Consider the following 21,053-nt stretch of genomic DNA (forward strand, 5'->3'; position numbering starts at 1 on the left):
TTCCCTCCCATTAGTCCACTATCTTTCCTTGTGCCAGTATCACACTGTTTGAAGTGTTAGAGCTTTAGAGTAATTTTAAATGGTTTTATTGAGATATAATTGCCCTGTTAAATGAGTTTCAGGTGTGCGACAAAATGCTTTAATATTTGTATCCTTTAATTTCTACCAGCAACGTTTCATAGTTTTGGGTGAAGAGCTTTATTCTTCAGTAATACACTGGCTAGGAACATCAATAAGATGTCGAATAGACAGAATAATAATGATCATCCTTGTCTTGTTCCTGACTTCAGGGGGAGATCATCAGGTATAATATGAGCTGTAGTTCTGTGTTTGGTGTTTTGTTTGGGTTGTAGATATGCTTTTTCAGATTGAGAATGTTCCCTTCTCATTTTGTTTAGAGTTTTTACCACAAATAGAGGCCGAATTTTATCAACTGAGTTACCATATAGTTTTTTTTCTCCTTTATTCTGAGACAATGATGCCTAAATTGATTTTAAAATGTTAACCTTGTATTCCTGAAGTAAATCCTGTTTGGTCATGATGCACAATTCTTTCCCTGCATCACTAGATGCAATTTGTGGACATCTTTAGAATTTTCACATCTATGTTCATTAAGGATATTGGTCTATAATTTTCCTTTGCTATAATGTGACAGATTTGGTACCAAAGTTGTTAACTTCCTAAAACAAGTTTGTAGGTGATCCCTTCTTTCTCTATGTCATGGTAGATCAGTGTTATTTCTTCCTTTAATATTTAAAGTAATTTTCCAGTAAAACCACTTGAAATTTTCTTTGTGGAAATACCTTAAAAAAAAAAAACAGCTTTATTGGGGCAACTGAGTGGCTCAGGGGGTTAAGTGTCTGACTTCGGCTCAGGTCATGATCTCACAGTTTGTGAGTTTGAGCCCCGCATCGGGTTCTGTGCTGACAGCTCAGAGCCTGGAGCCTGCTCCAGATTCTGTGTCTCCCTCTCTTTCTCTCCCCTTCCCCTCCCCCACTGGCTCTCTGTCTCTGTCTCTCCCTCTCTCAAAACTGAATAAACATTTTTTAAAAAGAGCTTTATTGAGATATGGGAATAAATGATCTCTAACATCCTCATTTTACCCATTTTAATATTAGAATATAGTTTATTCATTTATAAAACAAAATCTCCTGGTGTAAATGAGACAAACACCTATCTACTATTTGGTTCAATGGAACATACCAGTGCTTTTGATGTACCCATCCTTGATACAACCCCCCTCCCTCCTTTCCTAAGAAGTACCCATTGTACTGAACTTTGGGTTTGTCATTTCCTTAATTTACAATTTTTATCACGTCTCTTGGTATCCCTAAGCAAGAAATTGTTTCATTTATAGGCATTTAAACTTCTATCACTTTGTGCTGTTCGAGCTCCCCTGCAACTTGTTTTTTCCTCTTAAACTTCATGGTTGTAAACAGTAACCAAGTTGATGTGGGAAGCTATACTGAAAGACCCATTTCTGGTTCCAAAGTTCTGTGCTTCAGTTTCCTCCACTATAGCGACTTTAACTGAATCTTCTCTCAATACTCTTCCAGGTCTGGGATTCTAATTTTACTTTTTACAATGAGTACAGAGGTGTATAGTTTGCTCTAACACTATAGCACTGGTCTGGTTTATTTGAGGCTGACTCTTTGATCAGGAACACAGTCCCCAGGGGAAGTGGGTCACAGTATCATTTTCAGACATTGTGGTAATACTGGAAGATTCCTTGAACAGAAAACTTTGGTATACAAGACAAGTTGTTTTAATACCAGGTTTGAGGTGGCACGCGGCAATGATCAGAAAAGACAGAATTCACAATGCAAAAATGCAAAGTTTATTTTCTTAAATAAAATACTATATTCATATCTATACAAATAATTATTACAACCATTAAAATGTTACATTTACCAATAAAAATTTCAAAACTTTAAACAAGAGCATGGTTCAGAATATTCACACCCTAATACAATGCATTTGTAAAAAGATGTCAAAATAAACAGGACCTATTCTTATTTACAACAGGGAGGACAATCCTGATCATATTATACATATCTGCTCTGGATTCCATTACAAAACAAATTAGTTCCCATTAGTATTATAAACCAGGTGATTTACAGTAATAGGACACAGTACACAGCAGACATCGCTGGCATGGGAATAGATACAAATATTACACTATTGAAAGACTACAGTTAGCTTTTTCTGGCGACTGCCCTACAGTAAGCCTCTCACCCAGTGTATCTATAAATAATTTGTGAAGGTAATTATGTCTTCCGATTTTCCACCTATTTTTACCAAAATGAATATATATATATATATATATATATATATAGCCTGCTGAAAGTGGAAGCAAATCTTTTCTTCACAGTAACACAACTGCAGCATCTTAAGCAACACTGTCTGGTCCCTTTCTTCTTGGAAGATCAACAGTTTAACTCCCTTAAAGGTTACCAATATAGTCAAGTCCAGTGCCTCAATGACCTCACAGATGAAAATGGTTTTAAGACTTGAGGGATGGGGGTAAAGAGATCCAGAGAAGTGAAGAAGGAGTTAGATGGAGCAAGCTCTAAGTTCCTGGGACATCATATGGTGCCAAGCTGTATACACAACTGAGCCAAAAAAATAAAGAAAACCCCACAACTTATGATCATCTTCTTTAAAAGTGTTAAATTACAAATGAAGAGTTATCTTCTATGTCTCATGAGATCTCTAGTGACAGATTATGCAGATTATCATCCAAAATAACACCAATTTGAATATTATATCCACTTTCAACCCAAGTGGGCTCGTGTTTAGGAAGCATCTGAACACATGCGTGCGCCAGACCCCTGCGGTGGATAGGGTTTGTGCAAATACAGAAACAAGGATGTTGAATGACCACCACCTACAAGCTCTGAGTTTAAAAGGAGTTTTGCTTCTAGTACACTTTTTACAAGATCGGCATCAAAGATGGCTCAGAGAATGATAAGGCAACAGTGAGAAACATCAGCTGTTCTTGTCTTCTAGGTGTTTGACTACACAGCACGTACCATTCCGACTGGTCCTTTGCTATGTAACACAGGAGTGGGTAATATGTTCCAATGGCTGGTCTTAGGACCAGAGGCACAGTTTCAAGTAAAGTGCAGTACCAGGATAGAGGCATGTGGGCAGAACTAGAAGCTCTGTGTCCAAGAAGGGCCTCATGCTGGACTGCCCCAATCCAAACTTGGTGTCTCCCACAGACTCCAGTAAAAACACCGTCAAGCTCACACAGGAAGGTGTAGAATGCAGACAAAATATGGTTAAGTCAAAAAAAAAAAAAAAAAAAAAAAAAAGGACTCTTTTCTGTTCATAGCATTTGGCCAAAAAAGGTAGTTCAAGAAGGAATGAGTTTCTGGCCTTTAACTTGCATATAGGTATCATAAAATCATCACTCACAGATTAACTTCACACTAGTTTATTTGGCTATTATTATTGCCCTCTGGATATACACAGCCATAGGCAATTAGCTCCAGGCAAAGGCAGAATTTATACAGACAACAGAAGTACGACCTCCAGGTTCCTAAAGTATCAACCCAAAGCCATCTGATTTAGGTACCACCTTTGAGCTTTCTAAACTCCTCCATGAGGAAAAGCAAAAACAAAAACCAAAGCAAGCTCATCAAAACAAGGAAGAGAACTAACTGTATGGCGCATTCAGTATCTTAAATTAATTCTGAACTAACTTTGTTTCAAGAAATTCTTGTTACCTCTTGATAGAATAGGAGATACAGTGGTTCCCAAAGCCAGGAACTGGGACTCACTCACTGATTTAGGAGCACGACTCACTGTCACACAATGATCCAGTAGATTGGTGGGCCCAATAAACATTTCAAGGCAGAGAAGTAATCATCCTAAGGAAATGAGCAGGTTCCCTGCCACCTGCTGACTCGCAGCAGATGGAAGAAAAGAGGAGCCTCGGTACCTATCTATCAAAGGGAGGACAAAGCTGAGAAGATGCTTATTAGTGAGTCTTTATCCTTTCTCAAAATTTTACAACCTTACCTCCATTAAAACACGTTTCCACATTTTTTTGGAGTATAAATTTCAGCCTTTCCATGATATGAATAATGTTAGAAGGCAAGAGCAAGGCAAATTAATTATCTTTAAAATGTTTAAATAATTTTGTATTTTAAGAAGGCTGATTTTTAAAAATGGATCTTTATTGCAGTTCACCCTGATACGTAAATGGAAATTGCTGCAAAAGAATATTCCCTCCTCATTCTTCTCTTTCCACAGTTCTAATATGTTAAATTTTATAAAGCATGATCACTGGGGGATGTGGCTCCTTACTTAGAAAAAAGATGCCATCCCTGGTCCCCCCAAAAGGTCTTATGATATAAACAAAAATAAATTTCCTGAAGTGGTATAAAATATCCCAAAAAGAGAAATGACATCAAACTTGATTTCTTTTATCCATGATTGACATATTAAAAGTTTATACAGGATGAAGTATCTGAAATTTTTCACTTCATTAGAAGTTACTGTGTTAAATGGTCAGAGTCAACTACTTTCTCTAATTGATTCTATGTGATCAGTAACACTAAAAGAGAGAAAAACAATTTAATCAATGACTCTCATTTATGATTCATAGGTTTGTATGTTTGTGTATTTTCATAAATTACAAAATTATCTGTGGAAATGGTTTTACATTCTATAGTCATATATGAGCAAGCCAAGAATAACATTAAAGTTTACTATTTGTTTTCTGCCATACCTTTGCCAAAAATTATATCCAGAGATTGCTAGATATTAAATAAAATTCCTCCCCCAAATCATTTAGCTCTAATTATCAAATACTTAATATACTGCTGATAAATCTTGTACACTCATGCTTTTAAATCAAATAAGATTACTCTTCTCTGAACACTTTCAGAACTGAGTCCATATATACAATGATCTCTTACATATATATGCACATGTCTGTAAGATAATTAGAGCTACATGTAAGCAGGAGCCAAATTATTTGCAGAGAGTCATATCTTTCTTCAGAGGGTCAAATAAGCCTTACTTAGGGGTAGGGGCTCATTTGAGATCAAAGTACATTCTTGGAATGAAAGCTCTGAAATATGTAAATGCTATCTCTGAACAGGGCTGAGCAGAAAAATAAAATCAATGCAACAGAGAAATACCTGAAAGTGCCAGGCTTTGAGGCCTTTCTATTGCAATGTTCAAATTGATCTTCTCCTTAGCCTGTTACCTTCGTTCTATCTAACAGTGCCCAGTTCTTCAGGACTCAATAGCCACCACGCTGTGCGTGCGTGCGTGCATGCATGCGCGTGTGTGTGTGTGTGTCAGAGACAGAGAGACAGAGAGACGGAGGAAGGGAGAATGAATAACCAAACATATTGAACACTACCTTTCTTGAAATTGGCAGGCTGGACCTTTCAAGTACAGAGAAAAACTTGAATGTTACAACCTAAAACTCAATTAAAAAACAAGCCATAAATCTCATGTTTCCCCTCAATTAAAAGTTTTAACTACTGTGTTTATCTGTTGTCTTATTTAAGTAACTCCTATTCTTCCCCATGAGTATTTTGAAGGAGAAAATACAGAAGCTTTTCTTGTTTACATTTTTTTTTCTTGCTCCCAGGAGGCTGCTTCAGTCAGCAGCAGGAGGAGGGAGGAAAGTTTGGTAAGAACAGTTCAAGAGGCACACGTGACCCTTCCACTGAGTCTTCACAAGAGGTATTCGCCAGAGTTAACAGCTCTGACCCAGCCTGAGAAGGCATTTTTAAGGAGGAAAAAATAAAATGCTGGCTCTTGGGTTTACTTTATTAACAGAGCAGACAGAACCATGTATATGTATCTCTCCCACTTGATCCTATATTTGGCAGAATATAACAACAACAAAAAGTAATAGGTTTGAGAATATGAGTATATATGGTTGTTTTCAGAGGTTTTTTTTAAGTTTTCAAAATTCAATATATGAGTGTGTGTGTGTGTGTGTGTGTGTGTGTGTGTGTGTGTGTGTGTACATAATTAATTAACTTCTGTGGGGCTTTTAAAAACCCTAACATCCAGTTTTCCAATACTTCAGCAGGTCTCAGGTCTCAATTTCCATTTCCAGATGGCAGGCCAATTTTTAAAGGACCAGTTTATATTTTCAAATCTATGTCTGTGTTCTGTCCCCCTTCTCCCCCTCCCCCCACACACTCACACACAGAGACATATACAGAGACAATTTTTTGAAGCACCATTTCACATCTACCATCAGGAAAAATAATGAACAAATTCGTCTTCTCATTACAATTCTACTATATGGGGTAATAATGTAACATACAATGCCATCTTTTAAATATAAATATCAATAAATGAAAACACTGACAGAGCTTAAGACTCTGCTCAGAAATATTTAAAAAGTAAGGCTCATATAACTGTGTAAATTCCAAACACACTATTTACTGAGCAGTCCCTAATGATTAACAAATATAAAAGAAAGCATTTCAAGCTCAAATAAATAGAATGAAGAAAATGTTAAAAACAAAGTTCACCGATGAAGCAACAATCTTTGCCAAAACACATGTAAAATTCTGCAATACAACTGCTTTTATCCTTAGGACCTGATGCAAAAATGCAAGCACAAAATGGACAAAGTCTATGTACTTTGCTTTTCAGATTGCTATTTTTAAGGCTAAGTAAGGAAGACCTTTGCTTTCCAGGATCTTGGCACACTGAAAGATAACATGGCTCCCTAATTTGAAGAATGAGACATTAAAATTCAGATAGCTTAGGCATTATTATCATTAAGAAAGAAGCCTCTACCTACAGCAAACCTTGGGAGTAAAGGCTGATCGAGCAACTCATTTATTTGCTAACTGCTTGATTTGAACCATGGACATTCATTCTACATTAATTCAATACCTGCCAGGGGCAAGAAACCGTTCTAGATGCTGTCATCAGCCAAGCACTTGGTGATGAGCCACTGCGTTATATCGAAGTGTCTGTATTTTTGGAGAGCAACTCAAATACCTCAAGTTATCTATTTTACAAATGATCAGCAATCAAATTTAAAATCTAGGTTCTTTCCTACTACCCCACACACGCCAAAGGGATTTTCCCCCAACTTCCAGCTGGTAAGTATTTAGGGAATATAAGATTACAAATCAAACTTGAAAATGCAACTCCGCTTGAAAAACTTAAAAAGCACACCGTGCAGTTAAAAATGAAAGATAGTTTGTTGCTGGCAACCCAGTATTCGCATCATCTCTGACGTGGCTTCCCTACATTCGGAAGATAACTGGAAACTGATTACACAAACACAAAGACATACACACACACACACACCACCTCCCTCACCATGTGCATTATGTGTGCATGCACACACAAACACATTTGTAATCTCACCCGATACATTTACATTTAGTCTATCAGTATTTAAACAGCTGAACTGCAGTCATGACCTAAAATATGGCTTATGTTGTGGGCAGGTCTGTTTGAGGACTGCTTGGAAGAGTCAGAGGCAGAGGAGTTTGCTATTGTAAGCAAAGGTGACATTGCCGAGCCATCGGGAAGAGCTGTAGCTATTTCTGGAAACAAAGATGTCATATTAAAGTTAGACAAGTGAGAATTGGTCATGTGCATTGGTGGCATGTCAGGGAGCAGAGGAAAACTTGGTTGAGCAAAACCAACAGGTCTAGGAGGAGACAGAATTGATCCAAATCGGTTATTTAAGCTTCCACTGTTTACTTTCTCAGTGCTAGGATTTGAGAACATTTGATTAGAAAAATAGGGGATGGAAATATCATTAGACAGTGTAGGATGAGCAGGGGAGTAGGGGGGATAGAAGGACGGCAGAGTATTTTGGGGATCTACAGGGATAAGAGCTGGCGTTCGAGTGGCACTAGGCTGAGTAACCTGTGGAATGAAAGAAGTATTAGCATTTATTGGTGGATTCATGCCACCCTCGGGAATAAAAGGAAAACCGAAATTTTGTGATAGTGTATGCTGGTCAGGCGCTGAGTTATCATTAGGTACTTGTGGGCTATCGGGCATGAAACGAACAATACTTCCTCTCTTCTCTGTAGTGGCTTGTTGGCGTCCAAGAATCATACTGCCACTAGTGGACAGAGGAAGATGGGGAAGACTTGGGTCAAAGACATTACTATGTCTTTGGTTTCCGGAACGATTCCTTTCAGGTTGACGAATTTTGGAACCACTGCTATCTTGCAAGGGATGCCTTGATCGCTGGGGAACTGAAGAGTTAGTTGGACGTACAGGAGGCCCTTGTTCAGCATTTCCGTGAGACACAGACGGATGGGGCAAAGCTGGCCTTGCAACCCCATGCATGTTGGTTGTGACCGGAGGGTTCATGTGGCCCTTGGTCCCATGACTATCAGTTATCCTCATGGGATTGGACTTCTGTACAGACACATTGGGACTTGTGTTTCGACCCTGAATATCTCCTGAAGAAGAAGAACTTGAGAAAGGAATATTCAGGGTGCTGTTCCTGGTGTTAATCGCACCTAGGGACATGTCACAACTCTCCCTGTTTTGACTCTCACTCTCTCTTCTAATATGGACACTTTCATGGGTTGGGGGACAATTATAGTCAATTGCAGAGGATGGACCACACTGTGTGTTCCTCTGATGTTCTGAGAGTGACCTCTGGCTTCCAAGGACCTGATCACCAAGGTGAGGGGCAAGTAAACTCTGCATGAAACTCTGGTGGCATGTGTTCTCACTGTCCCTTGGTGGGATGGCATTTCCTGTCGGAATACTCTGAACTGGTGGATAAGATAATCTCTTTTGGCGGTCGATTGGTGGTGGACCAGGGTTTTGACTAATTCGAAAAGCCTGGGACTGCATACTCCTCAATGATGATACCGGGTTACCTATTTCACTATTTCTTGAAGACTGTACTTCAAAATTACTCTGGGGCTGCTGACTGGCTCCACTTGGTTTAAACGTCTGACAGTCAGTAAGGCGGATATCCGAGGCAACAGTATGGTCCACGCGACCCTGCATATTGTGAACGGCCAAACTCTTATTTCTGGGAACATCAAGATAGCTTCTCATTTCAAGCTGATCTGAAACTCTGGAACCCTGAAGTGACATGCCCATTCTCTGCTCTGAGTTAGAAGATGTCTTTCCAATAAGTGCCTCGGCAGAATAACTTGAAACTCTATTTCTCTCTGGCCTGTGTGGAGTACAGGGCATGTCTGAAGGCCTAGTCACGATACTGGGCTGGGACACCATTTGTTGCTCTATGCCCCTTGAAGTCAAAAGCCTCTGCAATGGATTATGCCCAGATACATGTTCAGAAGAAACCCCCGAACCTTGCTGCCTGCTTCCAACATCCTGCTGCTGGTGTATCATATCTTGACTGAGATGGTTCTGGGGATGGTTGTGGTGGCTCCGGCTGGTCGAAGGGTTTTCACAACTCTTCTCTGGCTGGGAACTTCCAAAATGTTGCTGCATCTGTTGCTGTATCTGCTGATGGTGGGGATGTGGCTGACCACTCTTGGGGCGGGACTGGTCAGTTCCATGGTGCTTTGGTTGTAAGGAAAGCTGAGAGGCCTGAGTGCCCTGAACGAGATTCCTCTTTTTCTGCATCTGGACTTCCTGCTGGAGAGTTCTCTGTTGGTGGACATTATGTGGCTGAGAGTGGACAGAGCTCTCTGCATGAGGCGCGTGACGCTGCAGTTGGTACAAGTGATGCCTCTCTCTTAACTGTCCTGCTTGCTGCTGCTGCTGCTGCTGCTGCTGCTGCTGCTGCTTTAAGTAGAGGTGGTTACCGTGCAGGTGAGATACCCCTTGGGCTGGAACATGCTGTTGCAGGGCCTGGAGATGTTGACTGGCCTGGGTTTGCTGCTGCTCGGTAACTGAATTCTGAGAACTGCATTGAACTTCCGTTTGTCTCAATGCAGGGGCCCCAAAATTGTTACTCGGTGGAAATAATCGTGCGAGGCCATCTCCATGTGCTGGGTTGCTAATAGGCACAACAGAGTTTGCAGAGTTGGGAGGGAGCTGACTGACCATCATCTGAGTCTGATCAGAAATGCTGTCCGGAGTGCGGTTCATCAGCGACATAGCTTCAAGCCTCAGCGGGGCTGGCTGACAGTGCTTTTGACGTTTAGCTGAAGACAATAAAAGGTCGTCTTGGACAGCACGCTTGGCAGAGTCTTTGCGGCTTTCCTGACTTGGCTTTAAGAGTGGCTCTTGAACCTGTGGATTTGGTATGGTGCCAGTAATGGTGTTTAGCTGTTCTTGGGAATATTCGGTCATCAGAGCTGGCCCGGGAGGCTGACCACCGTAGGAACTAGATGCAACGGTCAGATTAACCGTTGCCGGAACAGGTGCTTGCTCTGCAGTTTGGGATAGACCAGCACAGCTGACCAGAGGATGGCTGATGGTGCTCTGGTGGATAAGATTATTGACACTTAAACTGGTGATGCTTGGTGGCTGAGAAGTCGAAACCTGTAAAGAGGCATTTGATGTTTTGATTCCTACAGAACAACTTGGTTTTCCGAGGGATCTATCCACAGTTGCTTCGATTGAGTCCTGAGAATTAAATTCATTTGGTGTTGCTTCTGCCTGTCCTGGGCCACTCTCTTTAGACATCTGTGTTTTGAAAGGCTGGTCTCCCTCTAAAGGTGAGGCTTCAGAAGGCTTTGAAGTAACCTCCCTCATATCAGCCTGGGTGCCAGCTCTTCCCTTCTCAAGGTTCTCCTGGTCAAAAATAGCTCTTGCAGCAAGAGCAACTATATCAGTTTGCTCTACAAAGGTACAGCTGTCACAGGTATTCGTTGTTGCATTGCTGGTGACATCCTCTCTCGTTGTTTCAGGAAGCATGGATGCAACTGAGAAACTACGACTACTGCCAGAGCTGGTGGACATGGGAGAGTCGGCCTGCCTGCTGACAAGCAAAGAGCCATTAATAACCTCCTGATCAGGGACGCAGGAGTGGTGTTGCCCCGGACCTCTGTCATCACTGTTCATCAGTAACAGCTCCTGTTTGGGATGTAAATCGACACTTGAATCCGCCATTTTAGAATTTTCAGAAGGAAAGTCAGGATGGTCCACCGGCACCGAAAGAGACAATTTCTGAGGGTCTTTTTCTTTAGCAAGACCAGACAGCAATGCAGTCAAACCCTGCCCCTTTAACAGACCTGTCGTTTGCATCGTATCTGATGAGTCTTGCTCCACCCTGCAAGGTTCAGCAATGATTTCTACCTCAGAAGCACAGTCAGTGCTTGTAGTGCTAGTGGTGGATGAGAGCCCAGAAACCTGAGAAACCAAAAGGTGGGGATCATTTGGAGATGGAATCAACACGCTGGCTGAAGTGCAGGATTTGGCAGCATCTGACAATGTCAAACTAGCTGGTGGCTTATCCTGAGATGCCTCTTGCTGCAGAATGGGGGCAGAATCTTTGGATTTTGCTGGGGCCATTACAAAATGTTCACTCGTTACAGATGCTTGGGAGGGTGAGCTAGACTCTTCTGTTGACTTAGATTTGGGGACAGATTCGGGTATCACGGATTCAGGATTCAGAACATCCAAAGAATGTGAACCAGAAACACTCACACAATTTGCCTGGGACATGGTGACAGACGGTAACACGACAGGGAGGCTTTCCAGCAGTCCATCACCACATGACGGCTCTGCTGTGGCTTCAGTGCCGGGGCAGGCTAACTTGCCCACCTCTCTGACTGGATTCGGGGGACATGCGGACTTGTGAGCTGCTAAGTGTTTCTTGGCACCTGGCTTCTTAAACCTTTTTGACTTCACATTAGGTAAACAAGCTACAGTGTTCACTGAGGGAGTAGTTACCAGACTATAAGTACTGGGTAGTGTGGCAGAATTATCGGTTGTCATGGGAGATGCTACCGTTGTTGTTAATGAAACACTGTGAACTGGGATGGTTTGACTACTTGCGGCAGTTGGGGGATTGGCAGGCTGGCTAATAGACAACTGTACACAGCTCTGCCCAGCCATCTGTGATATGCTTTGATTGAGGCTGGCCAAAGCTCCAAATGTATTCAGGGCAACATTGGTGTTTGGATCTTCGCTGGTGGTGGGTTGGATAATTTGCATAGGGGTTTGATTTGTAGTTCCTGATGAGGACATCACAGGCTGCAAAGCAAAGAGCTGTCCATTTAAAGAAATGGTTTGAGGCTGTTGTTGGTTTGACATGGTAACAGAAAAAGTTTGTGTTGAACTAGATGTTGATAGAGATGAAGGTCTTGGTAATATATGGACAAGATGCTTTCCTCCAAAAGTCTGGGGGGTCGAAACATTTTGCACTGAACTATTAGACCCTAGTAGAGCATTGGCTCCACTGACAGGGAGTCGAACAGAACCAGGAGGTGGAGCTGAGAGGAGCGGCAAAGGATTCTGATTAGCTGCCTGTATGATCACTATCTGCTGACCTACTGTTTGGTTGGGAACCTCTGCTCTCATCACTGTTGGGCAAGGGGTGGTGCTGGGGGGCTGAAGAATGATAACATTTTGATTAGCTGTAGCTGCATTCACAGCCGACCCAACTGGCTGAGCCATCTGAATCACCTGCATTGCTGAATTCAATGGAAGGATACTTTTTGGAGGCTGAGATTTAACTTGTGGTTGGGCAATTAGTGGCTGCATAGGTAAAGATGGACAAGAAGGCAAGGTGACAACTACTTGCTCAACCACCTGCCCATCTGCGGGAAAGGAATTATTCACGTTGATGCCCGTAGCGACATGTCTACTGTGGCTGGTCGTGGGAGGGCTGCTACCAGACTCATTTAATACCGGAGTCACTGCAGAAGAAGGTGTCTGGCTTAAGGGCTGAATAGTGTTTCCCGCCAGTTGCAAAGTAGTCCACGTCGTCTGTGTGTTTCCAGCGGAGGAAATTCGGGTAAGGCTATTAATGTTTTTCAAATCCGAAGCACTAACACTGGAAGAAGGCAAAGAACAAGAAAGAGTCCAACTATTGTCCAAAGGGTTTGCAGAAAGAGTGCTTACAGGAGTGGTGGTCTTCCCTCCTGCAGGGGCAGAAGGGGCCACCGCTGCAGTAACACTCGCCGAGTCTGCACCCTTGCTGATGCTCACTGGACAAGCATCACCTGCAGATCTGGGAGGCTGGGAACAGACTGTGGTGGTAACTGAGACAACAAAGGTGGTTTGAAAATCATTTCTGAAATCCTGGATGCTCAGGCAGGACTGGCTTCCGTGGTGCACTTTAGTGGCAGTCGCTGAGGAAGTGGTGGGGACGCCTGTGGCACAAGGGACTGTTTTCTTCAATAATTTGGGGCTCTCTTGCCCATTCTTATTTTCAGGAGAACTTTGATCACTTAGACACGTGTGCACGGAACGATGTTGGTGAGGTTCAGGCCCAATGGGAACTGCGATCAGTGGGCCGTTGGTGGCACCAAGCACGCTTGATTCGCTTTCAGAGGTGGAAAGCTCGAGAATATTTTGAGCAGGAATGGTAGCAGGAAGACAAAGAGGAACAGGCTGGTTGGCAGCCAATGCAGAAACTGTGGTCTGATGCCATGGCTTGTTTTCAGAAGGGTAAACTCCAGAAATAGACACAGGAGTCACAAGATTGCAAGTCCTCTGTACTGGCACCACATTGGCGGTCTGCTTTTGTAAATTATGACCAACATTAAAGGTTATCCCCTGAACAGCTGTTCCCTGGCTATTTCCACAAGGCTGACTCCCGTTGGAATAAACAATGATATTTTTTTGAACCTGATCACTGGGAATAACAACAGAGACCTTTGAGTTTTTAAGATTTCCTTTCCAGTGGATTGTAGGGTCATCATATAGGCATATGTCATTTGCTTTCAGTAATTCAATATATCGGCCATTTTCTTTTTGAATTTCTTCCAATTGTTTACGTAGCTTTTTAATTTCTTCAGCTACAATATTAAAAATAAAAATGAAACAATTACCTGGTAGTGTCAGTACTTACAGTAACTTAAGAAAAAACTGTGTGCTAACTACCAAAGTCTAATTCTAGCATTTCGAAATACCTCATCTGAGAATCTTCAGTTCTTTTCTAATGCAAGTTCTTTCTCCTTTTTACATTGGTGTAACAAGCCTCTATCCTATCCTTTTAAAAATAAATATCTTTAAAAGTAAGGTCAGAAATTACTCATAATGTAGAAATCTCAAAATTCCCAATTCAAAAATTCCCAATGGGGCAGCTACCAAGGTAAAAGAAGGGAAGGCACACTGATATCATGGTCACATGCTAGGAAAATAACACTGAATATCAATATAATAGCATTTACATGCTATAACAGCTAACATTACTTGTGGTGGTAATAGTCAATCTCTTTTATAAATGGCTTTAAACTCACTTCTATTTTACTCTTTGAAATGCCAGAGACAGTGGAACAGGTTGAAGGTAAAGTAGTAGAGCACCAAAGAAAGCATCAATAATGGAACTTCAATCTCCCTTGACAGGGCCAATGGACATATGCTACCGTCACAGCCCTACTCTTTTCTAAGGGAGAGAACTTCACCCATGGATCCTACTACTGGGGCAACCTTTGCTGTTGGTATTTATGCTCTGTGACTCCAGACATCCCATCTGTCTTGCCACAGTGGTAGATCTCTCCCCTCCCCATCCACCAAAGGCAGCCAATCTTCAAAGCCAATGCCCTGTGAAGTGGCCTGAAATAAAAAGTTCTGTTCTGACAAGGATGAGCTGAGACTAATGGATTCTTTTTCTCAGACATTTAAAATAAGAGACACAGAAGAATGATGCCAATGTGCCATGGGCATCAGAAGTTAAGGGACAATTTTTATGGACCAAATAATAATGATGATTGTCCTCACTTATTACACACTTACTACATGCCTGGCACTTTTCATTCATTGTCTCATTTCATAATAATAACAACAATGATGATGGTAATTACTATATGCCAACTTTACTCAAAGTACTTTATCTGCATTATTTCTTTTAATCTTCATAACAACCATGAGACGGGAACTACCTACTCTCATCAGTATTTTAAGATGTGAGAAACAGACTCAGAGTAATTACATAAATTTGTCTAAAGTCAACCAGACACGTGCTGTGATTATCTTCATTTTAAGATGGGGAAACTGAGATCGGAGAGGTGAAGTAAATAGCCACAGGTACTGAGTGCATAAGTGAAGATGAAACTCAACCCAGGTGGGCCTGATTCCCAAGGCCGCTGCTCAGACTACGACCCAGCCTGTCTTATGGACAGAGGATATGTGGGAAGTTTCTGGGAGGAGAAAAGAGAAGAGAGCAGATGCACAAAAAAGAGCCAAAGAAAGGATGGTGACAGAGATGACAATGTAGTGAGACTTAAGCTGCCTCAGGTGCTGCCCCAAGCCCTGGCCTACCTGTTCAGCCTTTCCTGAGCCCTACGCAACTTATATTTTTCCAAAACGTTCCCTTTTCCCTAATGTAACTCAACTGCCTCAGCCTCTGGGGTGTGAAACCAAAGAAGCTCTCCTTAGAAAAGTCTACACATCATTCCAGTCTTAATATCTCTTCTATGGGATGCCTCAGAGTGCTTACCAAACATGTATGATGAATCTAACTACCTAACAGCATCATAAAACAGGGCCTGGACTGTAAAAGACAGCTGACGTGGGGGAGGGGGTAAGCTGTCATCTAACTTAAGGCAAGCAAAGAGAATTCAGAATGCTGACCTTCTGGATATACAATAAACGTAGCCCAACACTGCCCCCACCTCAGCAAATTCTACCTTTGTTCCTCTCCTTTTAAGGTGACCTACTGAGTTGTCCCAGGAAATTCTTTCTCCGTTTTTGTCAGAGCCATAAATAAAGGACAATTCAAACTGCCTACCATTCTGAGCTTTTCACTTGCCTGGCATTTTTCTTTTCAGCTCTTACAAGGAAATCTCTCTAGTGCAAATGGAAAAACAGAACTTATATAGCATAAAAATGTCACTTCTAATTAAAAATCAAATTTCAGTATACCTGAAACTAATATAACATTATGTATTAACTGTACTGGAATTAAAATAAAAACTTAATTTTTAATGTAATTATCTAAAAAATAATAAAAATCAAATTTCATTAAATGATCAGGCAGTCTGATACACACATTACATGCAGTATAAACAATTATGAACGGAATGTTTTGACCTTTTGAGTTAAGTCACAGTTAAATCTTGGCCCAGGCAGGTCTTTGTTTTGTTTTTAAGTTACACTGAGCAGGACTCTCCCCTATATCCTCTCACGGGATTCCCCTAGCTGGAAGATCCAAGTGGAATAAAAGCGATCCAGCATTATTTGTCTCATGAGTTCAGCAAATATGAAGTGCACGGAAGAGTCCAAAATCAAACTTATGTATGCCTGCAAGATTAGAGTTGCTCACAGAAGAGGGAAAAGAGGTAAACTAAGATGAATTTATTTGCAACACTATTCTCTGGCCCACCGAATGCATGGACAATCTTAACAATGTGTCTGGTCAAAAAAAGCCTCTGTATCCTCATATAAGTTGCCCTGTGACACGAAGACCTGAACACTGAAAAAACAACAAAAATGAAGAATCTTCAAATCTTTACCTTGTTCATTGTTTCCTCCATTAAGCAGGAGTTCATCATTTTGCCTTTTCAGTTCTGTTATATATTTAAAGGCTTGGTCCAGGATCATATTCTTGCTCTGCCAAAGAGAATTAACCACTTAAAAGTTTCACTGAAGAGTAAGAACTTGCCAGAAGAAACTTAAAGCTTTGGTTTTATCACATATATGTGATATGTATCTTTTCAAAATTTAAAATGGGCGCCATATTCAAATGCTTCTGCTGTTCATTTTTCATTTACTAAGTATTTAAATTTGAACAGCCACTATGCGTCAGGCTCTGTTTCTAGGCACTGGGGATGTAATAAACAAAACGGAGAAAATTCCTGACCTTCAGGAGTATTTTCCATACATACAGTTGGGTAGGGCTAAGTGCTAGGAAGAAAAAATAAAACAGAGTAAAGAGGGGCCCAGAGAGATGGCAAAGGTCACTCTGTCCTATGAACTGAATGTTTGTGTCCCCCTATAATTCATGTTGAAACCCTGATCCCTGATATGATGGTAGTTGGAGGTGGGCCTCTGGGAGGTAATTAGGTCATGAGCGTGTATCCCTCATGAATGACATCAGTGCCCTTAGAAGAAAAGACATGAGAGAGGTGACTGCACTCCCTGTCACACAAGGACATAATCAGGAAGAGCAGACACGAGGAACCAAACCAGCTGGCACCTCTATCTTGGACTTCCCAGCCTCCAGAACCATGAGAAATAAATTTCCGTTGTTTAAATCACTCAGTCTATGGTATTTTTCTTATAGGAGCCCAAACTAAGGTACTGTACTGTAATCTATCTTGCATGGGAAGGCTGGAGAAGGCCTCTCTGTGAGGCAAAGCAAAAACCTGAAGGAAGTAAACCCTGTGGATATCTGGAGGAAGAGGGTCCAGGTAGCAGGATCCGCAAGGACAAGGCCCTTAGGCAGGGCTGTGTTGGCACGTTGGAGGGCCCTGGTGAGGTGAGCAGAACTAAAGTATATAGGGGAAGAGTGGGAGGAGAAGAGGCTGGAGAGGGCCTTCAAGGCCCTGTAAGGATTCTAGACTTTAATATTGTTTGTACCCTATGAACAATTGTTAAAAATAAAACATAAGTGACATTCTTTTTGGCTTTAGCTCCCTATACCTCTTTCCAGAGGCAACAGTCATAGTTATTTGTGTATCCTCCCAGAAATATTCTATGCTGATACATGGATCTATCTTTAAAAACAAACAAACAAAAAACAGATAGAAGGATACTATAAGCAGTATGCTACATTTTTCTTTTCTATTTACAAATATATCTTGGAGATACTTCCATATAGGGTTTAGATATCTATGTTATACTTTCTAAAGGCTGTATTTATTTTATTTTCCAGTATAGTGTGATAACTATTTAACCAAGAGGCATTTTGGTTTCTTATTCTTCAGCTATTAATATTGCAGTGAATGTTTAACTTCTATTCCAGTATGCTTATTATTAAATATCCCCAGTACTTTATCAGATAGTTCTTTTCAGGTAGGAATCAGGGATTTAGGGCTTTGGTTCACAAAATTGCAATTCTGGGCTTCTTAGACTGAGTCCCAACAGAGACCCAATATAATCTAGGAAACGTTTTACTCTAGAGAGAAAAAAATAGTTATTGCCTTTTTGTAAAATTTCGTTTATTTATTTAATTAAAAAAATTTTTTTTTTTTTTTTTTTAAAGAGAGCACGAGCAGGGGAGAGGGGCAGAAGTAGAGGGACAGAGAGTAAGAGGGAGAGAGAATCTTAAGCAGGCTCCATGCTCAGTGCAGAGCCCAACACAAGGCTCAATCCCATGACCCTGGGATCATGACCTAAATCTAAATCAAGAGTCAGACACTCAACCAACTGAGCGCCTACACGCCCGATATTGTTCTTTCTTAAAGGAAGAATTGATACAAAGGCAGAACATAATAATGCCCATCCGCCTCCCTACTGCAGATGGGCTGAGGGAGGACACATAGCAATAGTGAAGAAAATCTTAATCTACTCGGCTTCTGGAAGCCAAATACTGACTTCCACCGCACATGCTAGGACACCAAGGAAGTGAAATGATCATAGTTTCCTTTCAGAGAAACTTGTAGGAATGACCGTCAAAAGCAGGAAAATAAGATTTTCCTGGGCAAACATCAATATTTCCTGAGAAGCTACTGTACATTGAGATGTGGAGGAAAAAAAAAATCTGCAGACATAGAGCCTGCCCTTAAATTTGCGATCATGTAAGAAAACAAAGTACTTTAAGTAAATAGATAGATAGATAGATAGATAGATAACATGTTTATGCAAGACAAAAGTACCATCCTGCAGAAGGAATTGATCTGGCCATCTGAAAGCCTGGGGAGATCCAGGACTGGGAAGCTCTCTAGCCACCACAAAAGGTGGGGTGAGGTATGGGATAAAAATTGAGGGGACTGGTGGAAAGACTCTTCTTACGCAGTAATAAAACTACCCTCCACCCTCAGCACACACACATATCCTATGCAGCTTCATGACTTCTCATTCCTGCCCCAACCACAAGAGACAAGTTTGTTTTCTGTGAAATTTGAACCAGAGAGTTTCAGCCTTGGAGATGCATGGCACAGAAGTGGACAAGATGAGACTCCTCAGTGAAGACAGGAGGGTAAAGTAAAATTCTCCTCCTAAAGCAGCACACCTTCCCCCACCCAGCTCCCAGAATATGGCAACCAGTTTTAAACTCCTTTCCACTCCTAGATCAGGGGCTGAAGGATTCTTCTCTGGAAGGTAAAAGTTAACAGCTACCCCCAAAATAAAAAGATACTGATATTTTTCAGTTCCACAAAAACAACAACACTAGCTTACCACCAATCACTCAATAGTTAGGGCACCAAAAATCAACCTATTCAATCAGCTTTTAAATTTTAATGACTCATTCTCAAATATGAGAACGGTTAAGTATCACCAAGCATTTAAGGAAAGTCTCCAAAATGAAAAACAAAACCTCAAAACAAAGGGGAAAAAAAGAAAATCAGAAGAAAGACAATATGGAAAACAGAAGAAAAATTATTTTAAAAAACCTATATAACATTCTCAGAGATATGATGGTATTGTATTCATGAAACAAAACATGTGACATGAAAAAGGACAAAGAGAATAAGAAAAAGACTCTTGGAAATTAAAATCATGAGACCTGAAATTAAAAACAGAAGAGTTAGAGGGGTGCCTGGGTGGCTCAACTGGTTAAGCGTCCAACTCTTGATCTCAGCTCAGGTCTTGATCTCAGGGTCATGAGGTAGAGCCCTGCCCTGGGCTCTGCACTGGGAGTGAAGCCTACTTAAAACAAAGAAAGAAAGAAAGGAAGAAAGGAAGAAAGAAAGAAAGGAAGAAAGAAAGAAAGGAAGAAAGAAAGAAAGAAAGGAAGGAAGAAAAAAGGAAGAAAGGAAGGAAGGAAGGAAGGAAGGAAGGAAGGAAGGAAGGAAGAAAGAAAGGAAGAAAGGAAGGAAGGAAGGAAGGAAAGAAGGAAGGAAGGAAGGAAGGAAGGAAGGAAGGAAGGAAGGAAGGAAGAAAAGAAAGAAAGGAAGAAAGGAAGAAAGAAAAGAAAGAAAGAAAAAGAAAGGAAAGAAAGAGAGAAAGAAAGAAAAGAAAAGAAGGAAAATAAAGAAAGAAAAGAAAGAAAGAAAGAAAGAAAGAAAGAAAGAAAGAAAGAAAGGAAGAAAACAGAAGAGTTGCAAAAGACCAACCAGTTGAGATTGAAGAAGGGCAGAGGGTTCCAGAAGGAAAGTTTCAAAGGAAAAAGGAGAAAATAGAAATTATGTGGTACACTTGACTATGTAGAAACTCTACTAAGGGACTGTTGAAAGTGTGGAAAGAAATAAAGATAGGTATATAGAGGGGCACATGGCTGGTTCGGTTAGTAGAGCATGTGACTCGATCTCGGGGTCATGACTTCCTACACTGGGTGTACAGCTTACATAAAAATAAAAAATAAAACATAAATTTAAAAAATCTAAAGTAAATAAATAAATAAATAAATAAAAAGATAGGTATATATAAACTGATAACAATGAGGCAATTACCAACCCTCCCCCAAAAAAGTTTCATATGAAACAAAACATAATAATACTAATCTTTGGCTCACCATAAACAATATTTACAGTCTTAATAACATAAGAACTGAATACTGATTTAATCAAAAGTTGTGGTGGAATTATATTGGGAGGACTTAACAAGGGAAAGTCAATAGATAAAATCTAAAATAGAAAAAGTATGATACAATAATATACGCATATTATTTCAAAATACAAAGGTGAATGCCAAAAGAAACAGTAGAGAATGGATGCCTTTAAGTTGCTGTATTGGATGTGGGAGGCAGGCAAGCCAGAGACTAATGTTGTTTTAAGCTTTTTAGTACTATTTGTTATGTTTATATATTAACTTAACTAACAATTAACCAAAAAAGGCTAACACAAATTATGATATCTCACTATCATGAAACACTATATAATCATTAAAAAGAAAGGAGATCATATGAAAAAAAGTCTACTATGTACGACTGAGTGAAAATG

The 21,053-nt window shown here is 40.7% G+C and overlaps 1 protein-coding gene across 4 annotated transcripts in view; it reads right to left on the reverse strand.

Moving 5' to 3' along the window:
• Positions 1–1,814: 1,814 nt before the first annotated feature.
• Positions 1,815–21,053, reverse strand: part of USF3 (upstream transcription factor family member 3) — a 58,287-nt gene continuing 39,048 nt past the window's right edge. For 2 of the 4 annotated variants that reach the window (XM_053903350.1, XM_053903349.1), the window contains 2 exons: positions 16,524–16,620; positions 1,815–13,865 (listed from right to left, as the gene is read on the reverse strand). In XM_053903350.1, the coding sequence (XP_053759325.1) occupies positions 7,399–13,865; positions 16,524–16,611 (6,555 nt within the window). In that variant the 5' untranslated portion in view covers positions 16,612–16,620 and the 3' untranslated portion in view covers positions 1,815–7,398. The remainder of the gene's footprint in view (positions 13,866–16,523; positions 16,621–21,053) is intronic. The other 2 variants (XM_053903351.1, XM_019448406.2) reach the window with 1 other exon arrangement.

Source organism: Panthera pardus, unplaced genomic scaffold (assembly GCF_024362965.1).
Source record: "Panthera pardus isolate Hobbes unplaced genomic scaffold, ASM2436296v1 HiC_scaffold_16, whole genome shotgun sequence".
NCBI lineage: Eukaryota > Metazoa > Chordata > Mammalia > Carnivora > Felidae > Panthera > Panthera pardus.